At 25.2% G+C, this 23,357-nt stretch overlaps 1 protein-coding gene across 1 annotated transcript in view; it reads right to left on the reverse strand.

Moving 5' to 3' along the window:
- Window positions 1-22,709, reverse strand: part of LOC145838089 (inositol 1,4,5-trisphosphate-gated calcium channel ITPR1-like) — a 58,572-nt gene extending 35,863 nt beyond the window's left edge. Inside the window, 17 exon segments of the mRNA XM_082945625.1 lie at window positions 17-142; window positions 2,919-3,038; window positions 4,475-4,647; window positions 7,034-7,177; window positions 8,264-8,423; window positions 10,600-10,709; window positions 11,048-11,098; window positions 11,822-11,978; window positions 12,304-12,479; window positions 12,900-12,995; window positions 13,296-13,461; window positions 14,198-14,361; window positions 16,299-16,434; window positions 16,874-16,983; window positions 20,963-21,078; window positions 21,586-21,656; window positions 22,586-22,709. Coding sequence (XP_082801751.1) covers window positions 17-142; window positions 2,919-3,038; window positions 4,475-4,647; window positions 7,034-7,177; window positions 8,264-8,423; window positions 10,600-10,709; window positions 11,048-11,098; window positions 11,822-11,978; window positions 12,304-12,479; window positions 12,900-12,995; window positions 13,296-13,461; window positions 14,198-14,361; window positions 16,299-16,434; window positions 16,874-16,983; window positions 20,963-21,078; window positions 21,586-21,656; window positions 22,586-22,680 — 2,171 coding nt within the window. The 5' untranslated portion in view covers window positions 22,681-22,709.
- Window positions 22,710-23,357: the final 648 nt, after the last annotated feature.

Below are 23,357 nucleotides of genomic sequence, written 5' to 3' on the forward strand. Positions count from 1 at the left end.
TAAAGTAAAAATATACCTGAAGTATTTCAGAATTTTGTTGTCATTTTCATCCTGGGAATCGGCCAGTGTCTGAATATTTTCCTGCAAAGAGTCATCATTCAGCTCGTAAACTAATGAGACCGTGTCCTCGTTTTCGAAAAGCCTGTGAAAGATTAAATTATGACAAGTAGAAAAAATAATAATTGTTGAATTAATGGTGCAAAATTCACATTTGAAGCTTTATATTTTTATCCGCGTAGAACGGCGGTTTTAATTTCTATGACTTCATATGAAACAACTTTGCTTACCGTTAAAGCTTGTTAACTTATGTTAAAATAATTACAATTGCATTTTTGTAATCAAGAAAAGGATCGGAACTTGCACAAAAATTAAAATCTTCAAAATATTTGTATTTCACATTCATAGCAGTAGTTTCAAATTAATATCTCGTTGTCAACATACAAACAATATTTGTATATCCTTTTCAGTTTAAATAGAAAACAAAATAGAAAAAAATTGCTTAAAAAGTGTTTTTTTTTTTAGTTTATGATTTAAAGTAAACACATTTGCTACCTACGTAAAAAATTAAATTAACGCAGTACTATTTTTATTTACAATTATGGTTATTATAAAACTCTGCTAATAATATTATCTCAATAAAAGTATACAACTAATTTAAAATGTATAAATGTGTAAAAAATAGTGTTTTTGTTCTTTAAAGTTTTTGTAACTTTGTAAGCTAAGAAGCACATTTTGTAAACACAATTGTCTATGATTAATAATAAAGTTAAACGTAGGCCATGTAACAATACAAGGTCAAAAATATTTAGTTTTAAAAACTGTTAATTTTTAACAATAAAACAATCATCTTTGGTTATCAAAAATTTTTCAATTTGCATTAGAGCTTAAATGCAGCTACCAATATTAAAAAAGGAATTTCTACTTACTTTAACTAATTTAAATTTAAGTTTCAAACAAAATAACTTAAATATTTGTGAGAAACAAAAATTACTTATAACATACTGAGTAATATGTTTTATGTTGTATTTAAGAAATCTATTCAATCTTAATGTCTACTGGTTTAAAACATTGTTTAAATTAATCAAATAAGCTGTGGATATTTAAAAGAGTGACTTATATATTTTTCTTTTAAGTTGTATCACAAACTGAATGATTTTTTATAACATGTTTAGATGTTTTGTGAAAAGATAAATATGTTATAAAATTAAAGTAAAGCTAGTTACATAAAGAAAATTAAAGTCTATAATTTGTTTTGTAAAACTGAATTTATTAAAAACGAAACTATGTAAATAAAAAACTAAACTTTTTTAATTTTTTTAAACAAAATTAAGATTTAATTGTTGTTTAGAACATACTTGTGCACTACGTAAATACAAACTTAAATAAGTTTTAATTTTAAAACTATAAAACCCGATTAAAGGGTGTTAAAAGTATATCTTGTTTATTGTTAAAGTTAATTAAATTCCAACAAGTTTTTTAGTACAAATTTTGACTTTTAAACACCAAACATTCAAGTAAAAATTTAACAAACCACTGAATGAAACATATGCCAAAAACAAATATTTGGTTTAAAACGATTTAAGGCGTATTTTATTTCAAGATTCATAATTTCATTCAACAAACACATAAAAATTAGGCCTTTAAACATTATAAAATTTAAATATTTACATATAAGTTGGCCAGTTTTAAACGATAAGCGTGTAGTTAAAGTAACAATAAATGAAATGTTTTTTTTTAACTTTAAGTGCAATGTGCAGTATCGGATTAAATAAAATTAAAAATAGGCTAAACAAATAAAATTTGCTAAAAACATTGACATTTGGCAAAGGTCACGATCGGTTTTGAAATAGGATTTGAAAAAAAAACAAATCACAAACAAGATTTAAAGCTACAAAAGTTAATGGCTTAAGTACACTGACTGTATGGAAAGGGATAGGTTCAGATTATCAATTTGAATGGTTTTTGTTGTTTCAAATTAACAAGTTATTAAGCACGCCTGCTTTCCTTATCAAACAATGCAAAATATGTTTCAAATATAGTAAATTTTTAATTATTACAATTTGATCAGATACTGAAAGGATTTTAAAAACCTTTTTCAACTGTATTTTTGAATGATAACTAAATAAACAAATTTATATTTGTTTCAGTAACATAGCTTAATAACTGCTTAATAAGCAATATAATTCTTTGATTGTATAAATAATGTTTTGACTCATTGATAGTTTTATATCCAAATTAACTAGTTAAAAGCTTATTATAAATATATTTACATTTAAATACTTATGTTTTAATTTGTTGTGAAAAGAATTTATAGAAAAATGTAACAGTTTTGTGAAGTGGTTTGACATTAAATAAAAAAATTCATTAACACGCTTTTAGTTTTACTTACAAAAACTTTTAGTATACATAAAAAACACCTACTAAAATGAGAAAAAACTAGAAATATTTTCGTGTAAGTATATTGAGAATTACAGATTGTTATAACATATTCATTATTACACATTACTTTTAATAAATTTATAAGTTTAAATTTGTTAATGGAATGTACCTGAGTACAATAGATGTATAAAGTTATTGTATTTACTAAAAAATAACGATGTTAAGTTAAAATTTTTTAAAAAATATTTATGAAACAACTTAAGTTTTTCCTTGAGTAAAGTATTTTAAATCGAACACTTCTTTACTTTTGGTTGCTAAAAAACCTATATTTTTTAATATGTCCATATAATTTTATTTTTAATATCTAAAATTTTAAGTGTATTTGAGCCAATAGTTTAAAGTTTTAAAAACATCTAAATAAAAATGTAAATTTAATAATAATAAAAAATTAAAATCTTAGTTATTAAACATAGCATGTAAGTTTATTTTTATAGTATTTGTTTGATACCTACTTTATAAATAATTACTAATCAACAGACCTGGTTTTGATGAGGACGTCTTTGTTCTGATCGGAAAGAATGGTCCTGCATATCAGTTCCTGTGTTTTGGGTATTGCCTGCTTGTTTGTCACACACAAGTCTGCCAAGTAGTCTAAGAACCTGCAAAAATATCATTTGATTTTATGTAAATTTGGCAGGTAGTTCTTATGTTCGGTTAGATAATATGTTTTTATCATGTAATAAGTAGTATTTTTCTAATTTTTATAAAGTTCTGTTACAATTTTTTTTAATGAAAAATCTTAATGGGTTAGATATAAGAAAAAAATTTGATTGTTTTACTCAGTTTCAAGTTTTGATAGATAACTGTGTTTATCGCAAAACGGATAAAGCCTGCAATCGATTTAAACTATTGATTTGTGGAGAAAATGTTAATAATTCATTGTAATTCTTATTTACAGATCATAACACTAATTAAGCTTTCTTTGTTTAAAAGATTTAAACGCTGGTAATTGATTTCTGAGCCACAAGTGCATTTTGGTTTTAAATTATAAATTGATTTTAAACACACTTTTTACAATTTCAAATTATTTATAAAGCTAGTTTTTTAAACCCCAGATTTTTTACGAGTTTACATTTCAAAATCAAAAACTAGTGCAACTTTATTTTATTGTATTTCAGTATTAAATATTAAAAACGTTTATATTAAGTTTTGTTTGGTTAAACAAACTTTAATTTTCAAATAATTAAAAAAAAATGTTGTAACTAATACTTTAAATTAAAAGTTTTTTATTCACTGCTATTTAAATACTGAAATAGTTATATCTCAAACTTACGGCTACTAACTTTTTTTTTGTAAATGCTTAAGTTTTACTTTTATTTTCTTTATTAAATTCAATAAAATTCTATTTCAAAACTTAATTGTGCTAGTCCTTGTATAAAAAACTATTGTCATCAAAATACTTAACAGTAGGAAAATCAACATTGGAAAGTTATAAAACGTTTACAAGGGTTTGAAAAACTATTTACTTTAGTAGTTACCATTTTACCGCTAAACGAACTTTCAAATTGAAAAATGGTAATAAACAAAAAAAATGACAAGTATGCAAAACTTATTAAACGCAACCAATAACAAAATGTCACTCCCGATGGAAAGCAAGGTTACACAAACTAAAAAAAAATTATATAAATTTTTCAGACAAAAGACTAACATATTTTTTACTTAATTCTTTAATCATTGTTTACATATTTTTTATATAAGTATACATAGTTATTTGCCTTAACTAAAAAAGAATGCTCAATTTACTGGAACGTAAAGAGCTTATTTAAATAAAGTTTTGCAAACTAAATATTTTTTATTCACGACCGGTTTCGGTGGCAAAAAAATTGCGACCTTTTCAAGCAAATTAAAAATATTAAACTATTTAATATTTTTAATTTTCTTGAAAAGGTCGCAATTTTTTGCCACCGAAACCGGTCGTGAATAAAAGATATTTAATTTGCAAAAATCTATTCATATAAATATACATGAACACATTTATTTCTTATTTAATTATTTTACCACTTTTTACATGTTTCATATAATTATACACTTGTACCTGGGTTCCCTGTTTTTCCTGAGCAGCTGCACGAACGTGTCGATCTCGGTTGCGGTGATGTGTTGCTCCAGCAATTTCCTGTTGTTGTGCACCAGCGCTGTGATCGTGTCTTCTGCTAGTATGTCGTGCCCTATCTGCTGCTGCATCAGGCCGAACTGCTTCGCTATGTACTCCTGTTGGAACGCAAAACGCAATTAAATTGAAAATGTTGTACATTTTAACTGCCACGGACAATTGTTTTCTATGTGTTCCTGAATATTTGGAAATTGCTTGGTTATGGAGTTTGCTTTATTCTAATTAGATTGAAATAAAAGTATTAAAATCAAAAACAGTGCTGAGATTAATAACAGTTTGTGTTAATTTTTATTACTCTGTGCTATTTTGAAATAATGGTAACTGCAACATAGTTGTGTACAAACAAGACTGAAAGTAAAAGTTAAGACTTTTTTTTAAACTTTAACTGTGATGGTTTGAGTAACTACTTGTTTTTTATCTGTTACTAGTGTTTAAATACTTTTGTTTTTCAGTGTACTCTTTGAAAATAGAAGTATAAATAGTTCAGTAATGTTCAGTAGTAATCGATGTACTTGGATTGAGAAAAAAAACATATAAAACCAGTTTGTTTTTTTTTGTGTTTAGTTAATTAAGTTATTTAAATTTTAAATTATTATTTTTTTGATTGTAGAATTAACTAAGTTCTCTTTCCAACAATACGTCGACTTTTCGAATATTTCAAAACATATACAACAAACTGTTATCTGATGTACTAGTTAACTAGTATATAACAAAATAATTATCAATAACTTGGTGATAAAGTGAAAAAATTGTTAAGATAAAACAAGGTAAGGTAAAATATTGCAATTTAAAATATTTGTTTTGATACTAGTAGAAATGATACATTTTGATGTACAATCTTTTCATTAAAATACTTTTTACTTGCAACCTTAGTAATTTTAACAAATTTTTAGCGAAAACTATATTTATTTGTACTAATTTTAAATCCCAAAAGCTAAAATATTTGAAACGTGTATATCTACAGTTTAAGCGTTTTTTCATTAAACTTATTTAGCAAAAAGTTTAAATTGTAAGACTTATATTTACAAGTTTTGCGTTTTACAGTTCAAATATTTCATTTTAAAAGTATAAAACAACTTTATCCTAAATAAACATCTTATAATACATTTTTATTTTAAATGAACTAAAGTGAAACATAACCTTAATCAACTTTAAATAAAGGCGTAGCTTTAACAGTAATGTAACTCAATACTTATATTTCTAACATTCAGCTACTTTTTTAAATTAATAAAAAATTAATTATTTAAAATACGTTTGGTGTAAAATTAAATCCAATTATAAAATAACATCAGTGTTTTAATAACTTACCATAATTTATTTTTAGTATAATTTTACAAAACATATAAATGTTGTTTTATGTATGAAAAATTAAAATTATATTAACTATACTTTTGTTTCAATAAAAGTTAGATTAGGGAAAATTAACGTTTTTGTATAAAACTAAAATTCAATCTTAATTTCTTTAAAAATTTACTATGTTTTATAACTAGTAACATCTTTACATAACCAAACATCTTATGTATTTACGTACTTTAACTTAAAAATAATTAGAAATATTAAAACTACATGATGGTAAAGATGAAATGTTTACTACACATTATCTTAAGAAACATTAAAAAAATAAGCATTTTAATATCAAAACATTTCAAAAGGAAAAGTTTTTCATTAAAACTTCAAATCAAAAAGAAGAACAAATCAATCCGCAACGCTTTTTCATTTTATTTGTTTATATATATCAAGGCGGCATGAGAAACTGAAATTCTATGTTTGCTGAAAAGGTATTTTGCAGTGACGTTTTTGAAATAGAGAAAGTTTAAAGTAAACAAATATTCCAATTTTAAAAGCATAGAATTCGCACCGTGATAATTTACTTTTTGCTTTTTGTCTTTATTTTTTGCGCTCGTATATTTAATTTTATGTTTAAAACTTTTTTTAGTGAAAAAAAAAGTAAAACTCAGTGAAACAATTTTATATGAAAAATACTTTGTAGTTTTCTTACAAGTGTAAACCCTATATTCATCAATCACTTGTAGTTGAAACTATTGTGTTTTAAACAAGTGTTAAGTAGCTTTCTTTTGTCAAATATTTACTAAATATGTTGTCTTATTAACAATGGGCGCTATTTTCTGAAAAGTAAAATCCTGTTTCAAAAATGTCATTTTTAAATGTCATTGAAAATAGTGCGTTTTATAACAAAAATACAATTCTTTAGACTTTTTACAAATAAAAATAAAGTAATAGTGACTGTTATGTTTCGTATTTATCTAACTCGTTTACTAGTTTTTGTATTTTAAATTTATTACTGTAGTTATTACATTTATAAAATACAAATTACTTTTAGCGTTAGACTTATTTATTTTTCAATGAAAACAATTTTGTCTAGACACAAACACACTAAGAGAGTAAAAATTATAATAACCTTACTCAATACTTGAAAAGCTTTTTATTATAAAAATCAAATTGTTTACAAATAACAAAACCAACCTGATTTTTTCTGTAGTCTTTCGAAGAATGCCTCAAAAGTCTGTAACACAGCTTCAGCATGTGTTGAAAGTGAAAATGCTTTTTGTCTTTTAATTGTTCCAACTTCAACAGCGGTTCTTGGTTGTCGATTTTTTTGAACGGAGCCTGAAATAATAAAAATAACTAAGCTTTATTTTCAAAAACGTTTAAATTAACGACGAAAAACTATAAACTTGATGCTGCATCAATTTAATTCATGAAGTTAATGTTTTTAGCTAGTACTTCATTCACAAAATAATATCCCTCTTTTAAATATAGTTGTAAAAATGATGTTTACTAATATAAAGTATAAAGTTTTTCTTAATGAATTGATCTATGAGAAAATATTAGTTGATTTTAATAGATTTTTATTTTCTCTTCTTAATTTATTAAAGCTATTGCTTAAAATTTCTATTCATTATATTATAAATGTAAACTATTTAATTTTTAAATGATATTCAGTTGCAGTCAGCTATTAAACAAAAACTTACATTTAATTTCAGAAAATTAGTTAAAAAATAATCAAGTTCAAAGTTTTATAACAAAAGTATTTGAATTTTTAAACAAGTTTCAAAACATAGTGTTTTTATTCCTAGGTTTCAAACCCATCATTAAAATAACTAAGAATATTAAATTTATGAAAACTTGTTTAAAATAAAGAAATAGTTGAGACTAAATGCTTTTTTCATAAAAAAAACATTCCTTTAGTTTTATACATTTTTAAAATAAATTGATTTTTAATGTTTACTTATTATAACTGAACTCTTTTTAAAAGTCTAATTTCATTAAAAAAAGTTAAGCTTAAATTTTTTGATAAATGTTTTATTGACTTTAGCTAAACCTCTTTTTAATATTAATAATTAAACTTTTTTATCAAAAACCCTTAATACTTATTTCAGTATGTAAAAGTTTTAAACAAAAATGTTTAAAACAAATAATAATAATAGTTTTAATTTAGTATTAATTTAATCAGTGATTTTTCTCTAAAATAACTACTATCATATGTTAACTACTGCTATTTATGTTTTTTTAAATTGTGCTTAAAGTCTTTAACTTTCAGAACTCTACATTATTTGTTTAATTTTTTTTTCAAACTCAGGTTTTCACTATTTCAAACAAAAGTTTCAATAAGAAAACAACATCTAAATTACCCACATTAAGTTAAATTTGATCGTAAACTTTATTACTTAAAAACAATATCATACCACCCACATTGAGTATTCTGAACACTTGCTTGAGTATGTTCTGTTCTCTCAGAAGCTTCTGCCGTTCCCTGTCAGGCTCACCCACCTGCACGTCCAATGCATCGACCGCCTCGCGAGCGTTGCGAGACACGAAAAATATCAGGTCTTCCAACAACTTGATCACAAACCTGGTTGAATTTTTCTAATTTAAAGTTAATAAACACAAAAGGACAAGCTGAGAAAAAATTTTAAAAATCAATTACGTCACAAGTTCAAAGAAAACATGTTGAGTAAGTTGTGCAGCTTATGTTGTGTTTTTATATCTTTTAATCTCTTTTTTTATGGATTTTTATTGAAAAAGAATCTGGTTTCAAACAATTTCATCGCAAACCAGTATAAGTATAGATTTTAATTACTTTAATTAGTTGGAAAAAAATTTAAATTTAATATGAAAGCTGTTAGGTTCACACTAGTTGTAGAAACTTGAAAATGTCCTAATTAAGTAGTTTATTAAAAGCATCATTTTTAAATGAATGATCATTTATATAATCAAAAATTAAACAAACAAAAAACACATATTTTATAGCGAACTCGAATAGATTTACTTTATTAGTTAAAAACAAAAACTAGTTCCTTTGTAGTATTTGTATTACAAACAGGAAAATGTCAGATCATTTAATAGCTCGTTGCGCTTCGAAACTTATCCATTTTTAATATATTTATAAATATTTTAAAACTTAAAAAGATAAAAATGGATAAAGCGACAATAAATAAACTAAAAGTTTAGATATTTAGTGTCATTTTTTTTTAATTTAAAACGCGTAAATATTTGAAAATTTGCTTCTGTAAACTGTTTTTAGAGTGCAAAAAGTACGTAAACAAAATTTAATTTAATTAAGTTTGAAATAAAAATAAAACAATCTTAAAATTCAGCCACTTGAATCACATACAATAAACGACTGTAAATTTTTTCATTAATAAAAAAGTATGGTTTACATATGTAATTCAATAAAATTTACCCGGTATTACATTGTTAATAAATGTCATCTGAGGAAATATTTTAAGATTGGTTTAAGTATATTAAAATTAACCTAAAAAATCTAGTCGGCTAAGCAGAAGTCAAATAATTGATTATAAAATATCCGTTACAAAATCTGATTTGCTTGAAATGACTATATTGAACTGTATAAAAGTAGAAAGCACTTATATTTTTTTCATATTAAATGTTATAATTTAAAGAAAAGTTAAATATTTCTGAAAATTAATTATGCAGTCGGAGAATAACAAAGTATAGTTTAAAAAAACTGCTAAAACTTTTAACTTATTTATATAAAATTATTGTTATGTGATATTTAAGAAAAGAGTAAGTATTATTGATGAGGAATAAAAGTACTTTAGTGTTACATTACAATATATATTTTACTAAATCTACAAATAAAACTGTGTGAGGCTTCTACATTAGAAAAATCACAAAGTTCTCTAAAAAGCATTATCCATCAGTTTGAACAAAACTGTTTATAATAATATAAACTGTGCACAATACCTAGCTTTTTTACTGCTTTAAATGTGTTATTTGTCTTCACCCTTTTAAGATTGATTCTTATTGAATAAATTCCTTAAAATTACTTATTTTTCAGTTTAAAGAAAAGACAACACAGACTAAGCTTGTTTGAACAACAAATAACAAACAAAACTTACTACAAATTTGAAATGAAAATTATCAAATTCAATAGCATAAACACTGTTGTGATAAATATTAAAACTTATTTAGAGTGATTCAAAATCTACCTATGTAATTTTATGTTAAAATACACAAAAATCATGTTTCAAATCGTTAAAGAAAACAAAACAAATATGTTATAAAAAAAACTGAAGGGCACTAACAAAAACTAATAATTTTAAATCTATCATGAAATTTAAAATAGTCATTTTACTTCACTTATTGCAACTTCAAAGTTTAAAATATTTAGGTAAACTTTTCAAACATATATTTTTTCGAATCATTTGAAACCCTTTGGTACATATTTATAAATTCAGTTGTTAAGTTTCGATAGAGTTATGTAAAACCATAATTAAATATTTTACATAAAGAAACAAGCTATAAAAATTAACATACAAAAAACTAAACTTTAGAAATCAAACGGTGAAAAGTGAATAGTTACAAATTATTTTAGCAGTACAGTTAAATAAACGTTGCTTATAAAAATTACAAAGGAGTTCAAATTTTTTTTTAAACACCCAAACTTTTTGTAGTATCAAGCAATTATAAAGCTTTTTTTTTCCTTGTTACCATATTTTCATATTTAGCTTTGTAACTTTAAAAACCAAGATGTACTTTAATAGGCTTAAATTATTTTTTCAGACCTTCTTTTATTGACGGTGATGTTTTGTTTTTCTATTTTAGTTGCCGCATCCATCAGAACTTTCGAGGCGTCGTTCGCAAAATCCAAGTCCCTGACCTCTTCAACATTTACCTGATTATTTCATATTTTATATTAAACATTCACTAAACTTTTTTGTATATTGTTACTATTCTTTTTTAAATAGTTGCATGTAATGATCGTAACTTGGTCTTTTTTGATAGCAAAAATGTTAACAAACTATTTTTTTTCAATTAAGTTATTGTGAGTTTGAAAGTTTTAACATATTTTTTTTTTCGTTTATAAATAAACAATACTTTATTTAATGTATTTACTTTATCCTGCCATTATCAATTTCATACTTTACCCTTATAAAACACTAAAAAAACTAAAAAAAACATTTAAAGTCGACTACTACAAAATAAACAATTAATTGTAAATTTCAAACTTACCTGGACAATCGCAAACGCTTCCCTGTCTTCTTTGTGTTTGCAAGTTCCAATCTACAAAAATAACATAAAAAATCAACTTAAATAAGAACAACTTAATACATAATACATTTGTTGTATCATATCAGCAATAAAATTTAAGAATAATAAAAATTTGGAAGTTCTTATAGTCGTTAACAACAGCATACAAGTAGAACTATCTTTATTACCTGAGTATTTACATTTGATAAAATACTTAAAATTTTTCAACGTAGGAAAATAGCAACAAAGGGGATAAAGTTTTCATACAAAAAAAACAACTGGTCAAAAACAATGCCAAAAAAAAACTCAGTTTTGTTTCTAGCTAGAACAAAAGGAATAAAGTATTCATATTTAAAAAAGAAGTTGTTATTGCTGTAATATATTCAAATAGTTTACAATACTTGTAAAAGTTAAAAGGGCATTTTTCTGTACTACAACAAAAAATTTATTGTACTTTTGCATACTTTCAACTTGTTATTGTTAATAAACGACAAAAATGCATACATAATAATTTTTAAACATTTGCAATAATTATGCGCTATACATATTTTAGCATTGAAAAAAAAAAACTCATTCTTTGTGTAACAATTTCAAATTTCAGATAGAGTTCCAGATATTTAATTTAAATAACTTATGGTAGTAAAAAACCTTGACAAGCTGCACAACTCAACTGCGTCATTTTAAAACAACAAGTCAAACCATCTTTATCAGTCACAGAAAAAAGTAATTAAAAATTACAATTTATTTTTATCAAACCTTCAGCATGACGGGCCGGTCCTCGTCCTTGTCGATGGGCATTGTGGTGGAGTGGACCCAAGTGTCTGTGCACAGGTGCTTCAAGCGGACGTAGCTGTTGCTGCGCACTATGTCGTCCGCGTTCGTAACCTGAGTCGGGTCGATCTCGAATATCGAGCTGTTTGAATTGTTAGTAATTTTGAATAGCTGTGTGTTGTTTACATGATAAATTGAGCATCAAGATGCGGTTTTGTTAGATAAGTTTAAACAAGGTAAAAATTTGCTATTTTTACCTTGTTGTTAAACTTAGTACTTATGAAACATTAGATTAATTTTCACAAAAATTAACCTGATGTTCTGCGAATCCACGATAGAGACGAGATTATTATAAGGTTAATAAATATATTTTACAGATTAATAATAATTTTAAATAACTTAATAACACAGCCCAAAAACTTTACGAACAGGTAGACATTGATTTTTCTGATAAATTTTCCACCAACCTGACGTTGTGGGAGTCCATGATCGACACCAAACTGAAGCTGATGTGCTGATCGCTGTTGGATGCCGACCTGCTTCTTTCTGACGTCACACTGGAATCTATCTCGTTGTCAGAAGAATTACAACCGCTGGGCGGCGCCATATTGGAAGAAGACACGTCCTGAGCGTCGCATGTCACCTGTTGCGGGTTAGGGGGTTTTTAATGTGTGCTGATTACATGCATATTGTATTATATATATTATTATACATATAGTACACATATTGTTAATTTTTGTGGTTTGGTAAATAATAATAATATGTGTTGCCAGGTGATATATTTTCGTTTTGTGAAGCAGTAATGTCAGGTCAGAAATAATTGAAAAAAGAAAGAAAAACGCTTCATCTATTTTCTAAAACTTATCTTATAAACAATTGTGGCTTAAATAAAATATTAGAGTCTTATTCCCCAAAAACCTTACAAACAAGATTTCATTAGAAAGTTTTTTTTAGTGTAGATATTATCTTATGTCAGAATAAAAAATTTATTTTTAAGTGTAGATAAAATCTTATGTCAGAAAAAAAAGTTATCTTAAAATACACTTATTGTAAACTAAGTAACCTTGGCAGCCAGGTAGCTTCCAGTGGCGAGATGCTTGAACCTGTACAAATTATTCCAGTGTCCGGCACCCCCTTGACACGGGTCTTTCTGCACTACCTGAGTTTATAAACAAAAGTATTTATTAAAATTAGGAATTTTAGACTTTTATTTGTGAAATATTCTTAGAAAAATTTTAGACCAACAGTACAGTTATATTGGTAATAGTTAAAAAAAACAAGATAAAAAATAGTATGATCAAAGATTTTAGAACTTGTTTATGTAACTGAAAAATAATTAAAACTGGTTCTAGTAACAAAAGTGTTAAATCAAACAAACACACGAAATGTAAAACTTTTTGTATTGTATAAAAATTACTTGAATTACTATTATTCAAAATTTTAACAATCTTATTCAAACTTCAATCTCCCACAAAGCCTTGCTGCTAGTTGCCGAGGTGGCGCTCATTCTCCCCGTAGTTCTGAGGAAGACGACGAAATCCTTCCGGTACTCGTCGCACGTGAGGAACTTCTCCTGCTCGGCGTGGAACATCCTCACCACGTCTCCGCCCTTCAACACTTCTTTTCTGTGGGATGTAAATATATATATAAAATAAATATTATTAAAAAACATTATAAAGAAATCAGTTAAATATTCAGCACTTCAGTCCAGTAATCCTCCATACAACACTGCTTTTCTGTTGGAAGGTCAACTAATATATATATATATAAAAAATGTAACATATTTTAGTTCTATTTTTAATTGTTTTACAGCACAAAGGTTTTTAGAGTTGATTATGTTCAAACATTTAGCTGATGTTGGTAGATAGGCATTTTAACACTTCGATGCTAAATATGATCAGTAAAATAATTAATGTATTTGTTAAAAAAATTCGTTCAAAGGGATTTTCTTAGAGCTTATAATTTCTACTAAGAGTATTTATTTAGTGTTGGTAGATGAAATATTTAAAATTGTTTTAGAACATAATAGGGTTTTTTTAGTTTTAAGTAAAAGTATAATGTACTGTGATTTCCAGTAAATACCTTTCAAAACAAATGAAAAAATTTAAAACATTCCGCAAACAACTACAAAGGAACTGAAAACAATAGATTTCTTAAACTAACTATATCAACAAACTTTCTTATAAAGACTCTTTTGTTGTTATCCATCATACTAAACTAAACAGACGCTCAAGAAAGTTTATTAGAAAACCTTTAAAACACCTTTATATCTTGAACTATATTTAAAAAAAAAATTTAATTAATCATTACTTTACAACAAAAAACAATAATTTTTTTATGTTTTAAAACACGTAAACCAACTTGTCGTCTTTGTAGCTCATGAACAGTTTTATTTTCCAGCTTGTGTTGCAACTGACACTGTTCACCTCGTTGCAACCGTGGTTGTCTAGCAACTGGTGTCTGCTCGCGTGCAGTGGCTGACCCGCGTTCACCGGCATAATTACCACCTTGTCCCCAATCATTACCTGATGAAATTATTTTATAACTGTTTTGTATTTTTTTCTAATAACTGTTTTTACTTATTATAATCACCTTTCTCCCATTACACCCAGATGTGTAAATTTTATTATGATGTAGTTTATTATGATGTATTTTATTATGATTTATTATGATGAATAAAATTATTAACTTGTCGCTTGGGTTTTATGAAACTTGTTTTCATACTTTTAGTTTATTATTACTTTATTAAGAATAATCGCATGGTAAAATAACAGTTTATTTAAACAGTTCGTTTAATACTTTCTATCTGTTTTTTGTTAAATTTTGAAAGAGCATAATCTGCTATCACTAACAGTGTATATATTTTTTGATTTTATTTTTTTTAAACAAAGATATATCTTAAACTTTTGTAATTATAACACTTTAATAACATCTGATAGTAAATTTAAATATACTAGTTTTTTAAAAAGTATATAGAGTTATCTGTAAATAGTGATAGTGAAATAGACTAAATTAAATCAAGTTTACGTTCTAATTAAAAATTAATTATATAGAAATAAAAATAAGTTTCATTATTTTATTGGTAAAAATACTTAATAAACGAGTTTTTTAACTTGATTTTAAAATATTTTTTTTAATTAGAAATAAACATCAAAAACGTTTACGAACATTATAAGAAAAAAATTTTGAAACTTATATATTAAATTTTTTTGTAAAAACAATAGCAGAAAAGTAATGTAAAATTTAAACACTTTAACGAAGTATGTAGTAATTTTCTGTAGTTACAATTTTTAACTACTAATTTAAATGTTTTTTTTTTCAACTTTCTACATAAATGCTTTTACTGCTTTAATTATTTCTAAAACATTTTTGACAGTAAATTATACAACTTATTAAAGAATTTGTGTTTGTAAAAAAACATTTGTTAGTAATGCCATACATAATTTTCTTAAGTTACGCTGGTATTTAAATACAAGTTCAGTTATTTTATTGATCTATTATAAAATTATCACGACACAAAATTTAAAACAAACTTTTGCATATATCATTGTTTAAAAGCATGTTGTGACGTGATAATGACTCAATCATAAACATAAATTGTTTAATTATTTTGTATGGCAAACAAAATACTTAAAACAAAAGACTTCAATTGTCTGTTTTTAAAATGTGTGATATGAAATACCTTTTTCCACATAACTTAGGTTTAAGTCTGTATACAAGCAATAATGAATTATCTAAGGCCAAAAATTTGCTTTTTATTTGTTAAACAGTATTGTTTTTTTAAATACACTTAGATATAAAAAACGCAAAAATAAACTATTAAACTACAAACATAACCTTATTTAAAAAAATAAATGTTCCAATAAAATATTAAGTATGTTTTTAGTGTAATACATTTCCTTGTTCAAGAGCTAAACAAAGTTATCAGATATAGTATTTTAAAAGTGAGTAAAATCAGTACAAGAGCAAAATTGTTGCTTTTTTTTCTCATTAAAAAAAAAAATTAACTTCTTTTGTTATTAATATGTTTCTAAAAAACTAAATTTAGTTGAAAATTAATAAACAGAAAAAGTTCTCAAAACTATTTCTGAAGTATAATGATTTTTATTTCGTTTGACTAACGATACAAAAAGATACATCGTTTAAACATTTTTATTTAACTTCAAACTTAGAAAAAACTTTTTATTTTAGTTAGACAAGATGTTTGTAACAGTGTTTCAAAGAAGAGTACCACAACTCATGTAGAACAAACCTTAAACGAGCTGTTTCCACATAAACTTAAACAGAAATAAAAACAATTAAATAAGTTGAAAACAAATTTAAACAGATTAAATAAAAACAACAAGATATAATGTTATTAAAAACCAGCATTATCTACAGTGCTTCTTAGTTTTCAGGACAATTGTATGTATAAATAAAGCAAAAGGAATCAAATAAGTATAAAAAACATCAATAAACCAACATTGTCTCCTGTGCTCCTCAACTTGTAGAACAGCTGAATGTAGAACCAGGACCCCTCGTTGCCATCGGGATCGAGGAAGACCCGCATCGCGTTCTTCTCAAGCTGAGCCGGAAGGCGCTTGTTCACCGTGAGGAACCTTTGTGGGGGAAACACGAGTGTGAATAAAAACTTAAAACAATTAGCAAGTTTACTAGAGTTATTGTTACAGTGTGTTGGTATTTGTTTGAAAAAATAACAAATAATAAAAAGATGCTTGTTCACAGTGAAAAATCTGTGTAGTTATGTTTACACTTGATAAAAATCATAAAAAAGTACAATCTGATGGCTTAAAAGACTTATTTAAAGTAAAGTATTATTGTTATAGGCTACTTAGACATATGAAGGTTAGTTATTCTTTTTGTAGTAAAGAAAACAGTATTAAAAAGGAAGGTATAGCATATTTTTTCGGAAAATTTTCATTATTCTTTAATCTTTTTATACACAGGAAAATTTTCGGTAATGCACTTTGTAAATATGTGAAACACTACTTTTGATCGCGATAAATAATAAATGTATATATAAATACTTATTCTTACTTGTTTGATTTCATATGTAGTAGTTGTACAATGCTGCCATACTTAACCACTTGCCCCATCATTTTCATATTTTCCTTTCTGTTTTGTTCTTTTTCAACAAATGCTGATTCCTAACAACAGTATTTTGTTCAAACTAAAAAAATACTAAAACTTTGATAATAAAAACTCTTGAGATTACTTTAAAGTAAGAGCTAATGTATAACTATTTTATCTATAGCTAAATAAAAAAGTTAAAACAAGTTACTACTGCTAACATCAAGTATACTTAAAGTACATTTTTACTACTTTAAAAGTACTTAATTACAAACTTATACATTGGAAACAAATAAATAAAATGCTTATTGAAACTATCTTTCATTCTGTTTCAATCGCATTTAAAATAAAAATAAAATTCACATATAACATTAGGTGAAAAAAAGGTTTTAATCAATTCTTATGACCGTTAAGTTTCAGCCATGAAAAATAAACTTTTAACTTAGTAAAAAATGTTTTTGTACTTTATAAAGTATAGCTACTTACTGACTGTGTCAAAAAACTAGTTTATATAAGTATTATAATTTAAACTTTTAATTAACTTCATTCAAGCAAACATTAAACTATGCCAACCATTTTGTTTAAATGTTGTTCAGTTTTCTCATAGCATCAGAACAAATTTAAGCACAACTATTTTTACTAACACTTATACAAACATTAATGATCATTTGAAATAAGTTAAATAAATACAAAATGTATATAAAAAAATACTTTACAAATTGAGAATTTTTTTTTTGCTTTTTGTTATCTGAAATAACTTGTACTTTTATTGAATGGAGTTACGAAATCAAGTTAAACCAAATAGTTGTATAATCAACTTTTTCTAACTTGAAAATTATTACACAAGATAGCTTTTATTATTTAACTACAATGTTAAAAGAACTGCAGTAGCCTTAGTGAATATATTTTGCATAGTAAATCTCAAACATTTTATGATGTCATTTACCGGAAAAGTATAAAGTAAGTTTTGAAAACAAACTATTTAAATATACCAAAACTTTTTTACTTTCGTGTAACAGTTTTTAAAAGATGATTCTCAAATTTACATTTTTCATTGAGTATAGTTATTTGTGAGCCTACTTACAGAATACTACTTGAAAGTACTTTTATATAAAAAAAAATTTAGCACATACAAGCTTTTATCATATATTTATAATCTAGCAAAATTTGAAAATTGTAGGTCTAACTAAAATTTAGACTTCTTCCATTTTATAAAGTGCTTTTTAACCAAATTAATAAGTTCTAACTTGTTTATACTGTTTTCTCTGCATGAATTAAAATTTTAAAAATTCTAATAACAAAACATATCATATTTATATTGTCACTAGCTATTTTCGATCTAGTTATTTATTGGTTTTAAGATATTTTCAAAAAAATTGTTAAAACAGATAATTTTTTATTGCACATTTAGATTTTTTATTCAATAGCAAGACTAATCTTATTTATAATCTATTAGTCTAGTAAACATTACAAAAAATTTATTAACTATTCCTTCTTATATAAAAAAAATGTTTATAAATATAAGTCTACATATTTAAACTAATATAACTTTTAATCAAAAGTTTGTTTTGTAAGTGTAGTAGTTGTTTAAGGCCATAGGTGAGGTCCAACATTTCTTTTTACTAAGTTTAACTTTGGCTTTTATATGAAAGCTTAAAGTACAAACTATAAGCCAGTTTTTATAGAATTCAAAAATATCGTTTAACTTTTGAGATATTTAATTTTTTGTAAAAATTTTCTAGTATAAACGTATGGACCGCAAATTTTTTGGGGTCAATTTTCTCAGAAATTTTAAAATTCACAAAAATCTATCTCCTCCTTCATTTTTCAAGCAATCTTTTTCAAATTTTCAGGAAACGTTCCTTATAATAAAAAGAAAAAACGTTACTTTGGAATTTTAGTAATTTAAAAAAACTAAAATTTTATCAAAAAAATTAAAACAAAAGTGTTTTTTTTTTTAATTCCAAAGTAACGTTTTTTATTATTATATAAAAACTAGACTAAGAAAGTTTAAAGAAGATTGCTTGAAAAATGTAGGAGGAGATAGATTTTAAATGAAATAGTCTTTTTTCGCTGTTTTAGTTTTCCCTTCCCATAGGGAACCTATTATGCAACCCGACTTTGACTGGTCATATCTCAAAAAATAATTTTAGTTTTTTAAAACAATAAAAAGCATCTTGAAGCTTAGAAAAACGTCTATAAAATAAGATCAACTTGTAAAAAACATGGTTTAACCCCCCCCCCCCCTATGGCCTTAACACTTATAAAACTATCTTTAATAAAAAAGTCCTAAAACGGGTGTCATTTAACAAAGCTGTTTATATACAGTAATTGTTAAATATACTTTTTTTTTAATAATATTACCTTCAATTTAACCAAAGTATAGTTAAACATATATGAATTAAAATAAATGAACTAATTTTTATAAAGATTAAACAAAAACTCCCTTGTACTTTTTTACACAATTAATCACTTAACAAAAACTTAATCATAAAAAAAAGAACATGAATTTTTCACTTAAAGTACATGAATTGAACACAAATAATTAAGAACTCATATAAATTTTTAAAGCAAAGTTTTGCCGATTTTTACCCAACTTAGTTTGATTACAGAGCACCTCCTTACAATTTAATTTAGTTTGAATCACAGAAATAAAAAGCGCATTTTGTTATTGGTTGCCATGGAAACAATGATTTATTGGTTGCCATGGAAACAATGATGATTGTGAAGGAGGCACAAGACAACATCCACACATTTGTCAAGCTTGTTCGAACGCACAAAACAGTAAAAATTAAAAAAGAAGTACTATTCTTTTTTTGATTAAATTAATACTCTTAGTACCCTTTAAATAACCTGATTCAGCGTTAGTTTATGGGGACTGGGGAGCCCTTAAAAGATTTTTCCTTAAAACTGACTAAAACAACTTGATTTTTTTACAACATTATTTTAAAAACATTAGTATGTACAAAAACACACTAAGGGTCTAAAAACTTTAAAATAGGAATAAGTAGGAAATTGACCTGGCCTGATTTACATTAAAACTAGCTTGATATATGGTGTTACCTTGTTTTAAAACTAGACTAAAAAAAGTTAAGAATAAGCGTTTGTTTTGAGACTTAAAATATCAACAAAACTTTTTTTTTAAGTATTCTCTTTAATAAAAATCAGGCTTTTTTACTATTAGACTGATTGTAAACTTAGGTAATGTTTGTTTTTTTAGTCCGAACGCACTTGACAAATTTAGTTGCATGCAGTTAAGACATCACTAACAAGCATTCGAGTGACGTCACAATTACTTTTGTGATGTCACAGTATCTCACCTCACAATCATCAACAAGAAGAGACGGGTAAGACGCCTTGAAAAAGTTAAAAGTTTAATGCTGGTGGTATCATGAAAAAGGGTGCATGTATGTACCAAAAAGCTTTAACAATTAGTTTGCAACAAATTGTTTTTTTCAGTTAAAAGTCTAAAAGTCAAAACTAAATAAAGTTAAAGTATCGATTGATGGTGAAAGATAAGAAGTTATATGTTTATATATCTTAAACATGTTACTATAAGTATAAACTATTTCAAAATACTGCATTGAGTATTTTTACAAACAGTATACATTAAATAAACAAACAATTGCTAGTTAGACATGTTGATAATGACTACAGACCAGAGTAAAAAGACAGTGTTAGTAAAAGATCTTAGAAAAAATTAGCTTTGAAAATTCTTAACAATAATGCATAAAAATAATGTGCTATAAGTTTAATACGAATGTCTTTAGAAAAATTATTCAGCTCATGCCAGCCAATGAATTAAATTAAGTATACCAAATTTTTGTATCAGTAACCTTTTCATAGGTAAAAATTCAACTAATACTCAATATTTATTAAACAAGAACACACAAACAGTTAAGGAGTAAAGATTAGAGCATAATGAAACTATATCTTAAAAACGTTTAATTTGAATTTTCTTTAAAGGTTTATGTACAAATGTATAAGAAAGAATTAAAATGATAATCACCCATGTAAAAACCCATTAAAAAATTTCAGTATGCCACATGCTCAAACCTGCAGTCTCTTCATTATAACAGCATCGGCAATGTGGGTGCTTCCAGACTTCATCGTCTTCCAAAACTGTTTCTGAGCGTTGTAACGGTTCATCGGAAGAATTTTGAACAAGCAGTCTGGAAATATCAACAAGGAAAAAATCATATCATTTTTGAGGCTTTTTTATAAAATTACTGAGGTGAAACAAAACTACAAACTTTTGTATGTGTTTATAAATACAAAACAAAAAAACACAATTATGCTTAAAAAATTAACTGTTATTGTTTAAAACTTTACAATAAAAAAACTAAATAAGTTATCCATACATTTTCACACATATAATATTTTTTGAGTAGAAAGTTTGAATTACCTTAAAGTCTGTACACTTAATTATTCAATTTAAAAGCATATTTTCAATATACAAATATTAAAACTAATTATTAAAACTAATTATAAAATTTTACTAATGTTATTAGTAAAAATTTGTAAGTAAAAATTAAAGTAAGTTTATAGTTTTAAAAAATTATATGAACAAAAACTTAATTTAGTTTATCATATATTAAGCTAAACTTGTTTAATGTTCAAATTTGCTAGACATGAATATAAAAACTAAATAATGTACAGATAAATGTAATGCAAAAAACCTCTGAATTTTTTTGGTGGATTCTCCAAGTTACCTGCATCTGGCTGTACTACACATCTGTCATCTACCAACCTGTCATTAGTATAAGAATTAATTATTTACTACCTAATTTTTTGGTATAATCCATAGCGTACAGCTCACACTGTACACATTTAAATTTATAAGCACTACTGCTATTAAAGCTATTGAAGTTGTAATAGATTCATTTTTAGTTACTAGCCTTTTTTATAGGTGTTTAGTTTAAGTTACAACTTAAGTTAAAAAATAATCATATTTCAATCATAAAACTAAAACCAATACTTTAAATATAAACAATTTGACATAACAAACTGTTCATTTTAACTATTCAAACAAATTAACAAAAATTGGGAAGAACTAGTGATGAAATTTTTATTGTGTATGATACTAACCATGTTGATGCTGTATCACTAGATACCCTGAAGTATAAACAATAAAACAAGAACACTTAGTGTACATAATTTAATGCAAATGACTTAAATAATTTATCTTAACTAAATCAAATCTTTTTTTTAATGATAAACCTATAAATTTTATTTACACTCCACATGATGCCTTTTACATTTTACAAAAAAAATGATACAAAAGATGAAGTCAATAAAAATTTATTAGATTAAAAAATAAAATGTGTTTTGTAAAATTTAAAGGTTGAACAATAAAAAAAACAAATTAATTCTTTTTTTTGCCACTCATATAATAAAACTACATGTAAACATTTGGATGATGTTATAAAAACTACTTAAAATACTCTATTTAGAAATTTATTTTCAAAATTTAAAAATAGTTTAAAATGTTAATTATTTATTTAAAACACTTAAGAGTACTGATCATAAAAACTAAAGAGTCATGTTTTCTGGAATTTATTTGTTTATCTAAATAAAGACATGGAAGGTCCATCTTGTTTTTTACATGCTATTTTTTAACAATTAATGCTGATAATATATCAACAATTCAATTCTATACAAATATACAACAAAACTAACCCCAGTGTGGACATGAAACCAGACACGGTTTCAGAGCCGGAACCCTCGGCGTAGAGGGACACAACGTCCCCCACGTGCAAAATTCTTTGCGGCATCTTTTAATTAAACATAGTTGATCTGAAACTGTCAATTTTTATTGCTTACAGTAATGTTTTTGTAACTAAACAAATATTCGCTTCGAGTGATGTTTCTCAATACTAATAACACTTAATCATTTTTTTTTATACTAAGATCTCTACAAATATTAATTATACAAACTCCTTTGATTACTATCATAAATTTATGAATAACTATTCTTAAGACTGTCATGAGCTTATTATAACTACTATTCAAACTAAAAATGTTAACAACAGTTATTTTCATTACTAATGAGCAAATAAATATTGATACTCTCAAAATTGCCAAAATAGTTACACATAATTAGTCTAAAAGTTATTTAAAAATTTAAACATTTTTTTTTAAACTGTGAAGTTTTTTAGTATGTCTACTGTAAAATCTATTTAACATTTCTTTTACAAAAATTAAAAAAACTAAGAACACAGTAGATTATTACATGACATTTTTTTTTTTTTTTGAAAATGTACTATTTTCCCTACCAATAAAATTTATTGAATAAATTAACATAAAGCGTCAAGCTTGAAATAACTGTAAAATGATGTCAGTTTTCATTTTATTTCATATATAAAAATCAATCATGTTTTAAGTAGTTTTATTTTTGTATTTTTTCTTTCAAACTAATGCATGGTTGCCACTCTATCAGTCAAAAACATTA

The sequence above is a fragment of the Thalia democratica genome, chromosome 6, assembly GCF_965202585.1.
Source record: "Thalia democratica chromosome 6, ktThaDemo2.hap1.1, whole genome shotgun sequence".
Taxonomy (NCBI): Eukaryota; Metazoa; Chordata; class Thaliacea; order Salpida; family Salpidae; genus Thalia; species Thalia democratica.